This window comes from Blastocystis sp. subtype 4 (assembly GCF_000743755.1).
Source record: "Blastocystis sp. subtype 4 strain WR1 chromosome Unknown seqid_1026, whole genome shotgun sequence".
NCBI lineage: Eukaryota > Bigyra > Opalinata > Blastocystidae > Blastocystis > Blastocystis sp. subtype 4.
The window spans coordinates 1-914 of NW_014568521.1; the positions used below are offsets into that span (position 1 = coordinate 1).

A 914-nucleotide genomic window follows, 5' to 3' on the forward strand; every position below is an offset into this window, starting at 1 on the left:
TGCTGATTCACTAAGAGTCACTGGAGAGGGAGTAGCTGCTTTCCAGGACAATGCGTTTATCACATCGGCTGGAAAGTGTACAGTGAAATCATTGAAGGAGGTTAAGCTGTGTTCAGTTGTTTCTAACAGACACAATAGTTTTAGTATACAATAATAGCTACACTACCTTGAATTAATTAGGGCATCAAGCTTCTCTTCAAAAAGAACGCATCGAATGGGCATTTCTAATTCGTAAAAAGGATTCTACATATCATTAAGCTCACTAGGAACAACTTTCATAACGTAATCTGCAAAGAGGGTATAGATCTCATCCAAAATCGTATCAAGACTTAAAATACTTGGCTTCGATACAATTAGGAACTTTATACCTTCTATTAAGAACCAAAAGCATTTCCTACCTGTAGGTGTTCGATAGGAATGAAGTGCAATTGTATCAGCTAGCACGTACGAAATTCCCTGTGAATTCTTTGTTGGAGCAATCTGGGTTGCAATGGCAGTCAGACCGTGGAATGTTGAAGCCAACCGCAGTTTATCATTACTTGACAAGGAAGCTCCAGGAAGATACTCCTATGCATGAAAACGAAACAACAGCACTGCTCTTGAGAATATCAAGCCTCCCGACTTATTAATAATGTATATAGAATAGATTGACATAGTATCCACACTTACAACAACAATGTCTACAAAACAAACAGACGAAAATACTTGATTCTATGACTACAAAAGAATCACCTTCCACAACTTCCAGGGTTACTTAGAACATACGGAACTGCTTGCGGATATTGGAGAGACCCTTGGATTTCTGAGACTCGTGGTCAATGACGTTGAATCTCACAGTCTTCGACAGAGGTCTACATGTCACTCTTCTCACATTCTCTCACCTGCACTGACCAATCGTCACGATATCTCCCTCC

General features: G+C 39.8%; 1 protein-coding gene across 1 annotated transcript; it reads right to left on the reverse strand.

The window, feature by feature from the left end:
* Window positions 1-162: 162 nt before the first annotated feature.
* JH06_5705 (putative sybindin-like protein) lies at window positions 163-654 on the reverse strand (the record flags this gene model as incomplete). Its single annotated transcript, XM_014669158.1, has 3 exons — window positions 163-243; window positions 274-567; window positions 595-654. The coding sequence occupies 3 exons, from the start codon at window positions 652-654 to the stop codon at window positions 163-165; spliced, it is 435 nt and encodes a 144-aa protein (XP_014524644.1).
* Window positions 655-914: the final 260 nt, after the last annotated feature.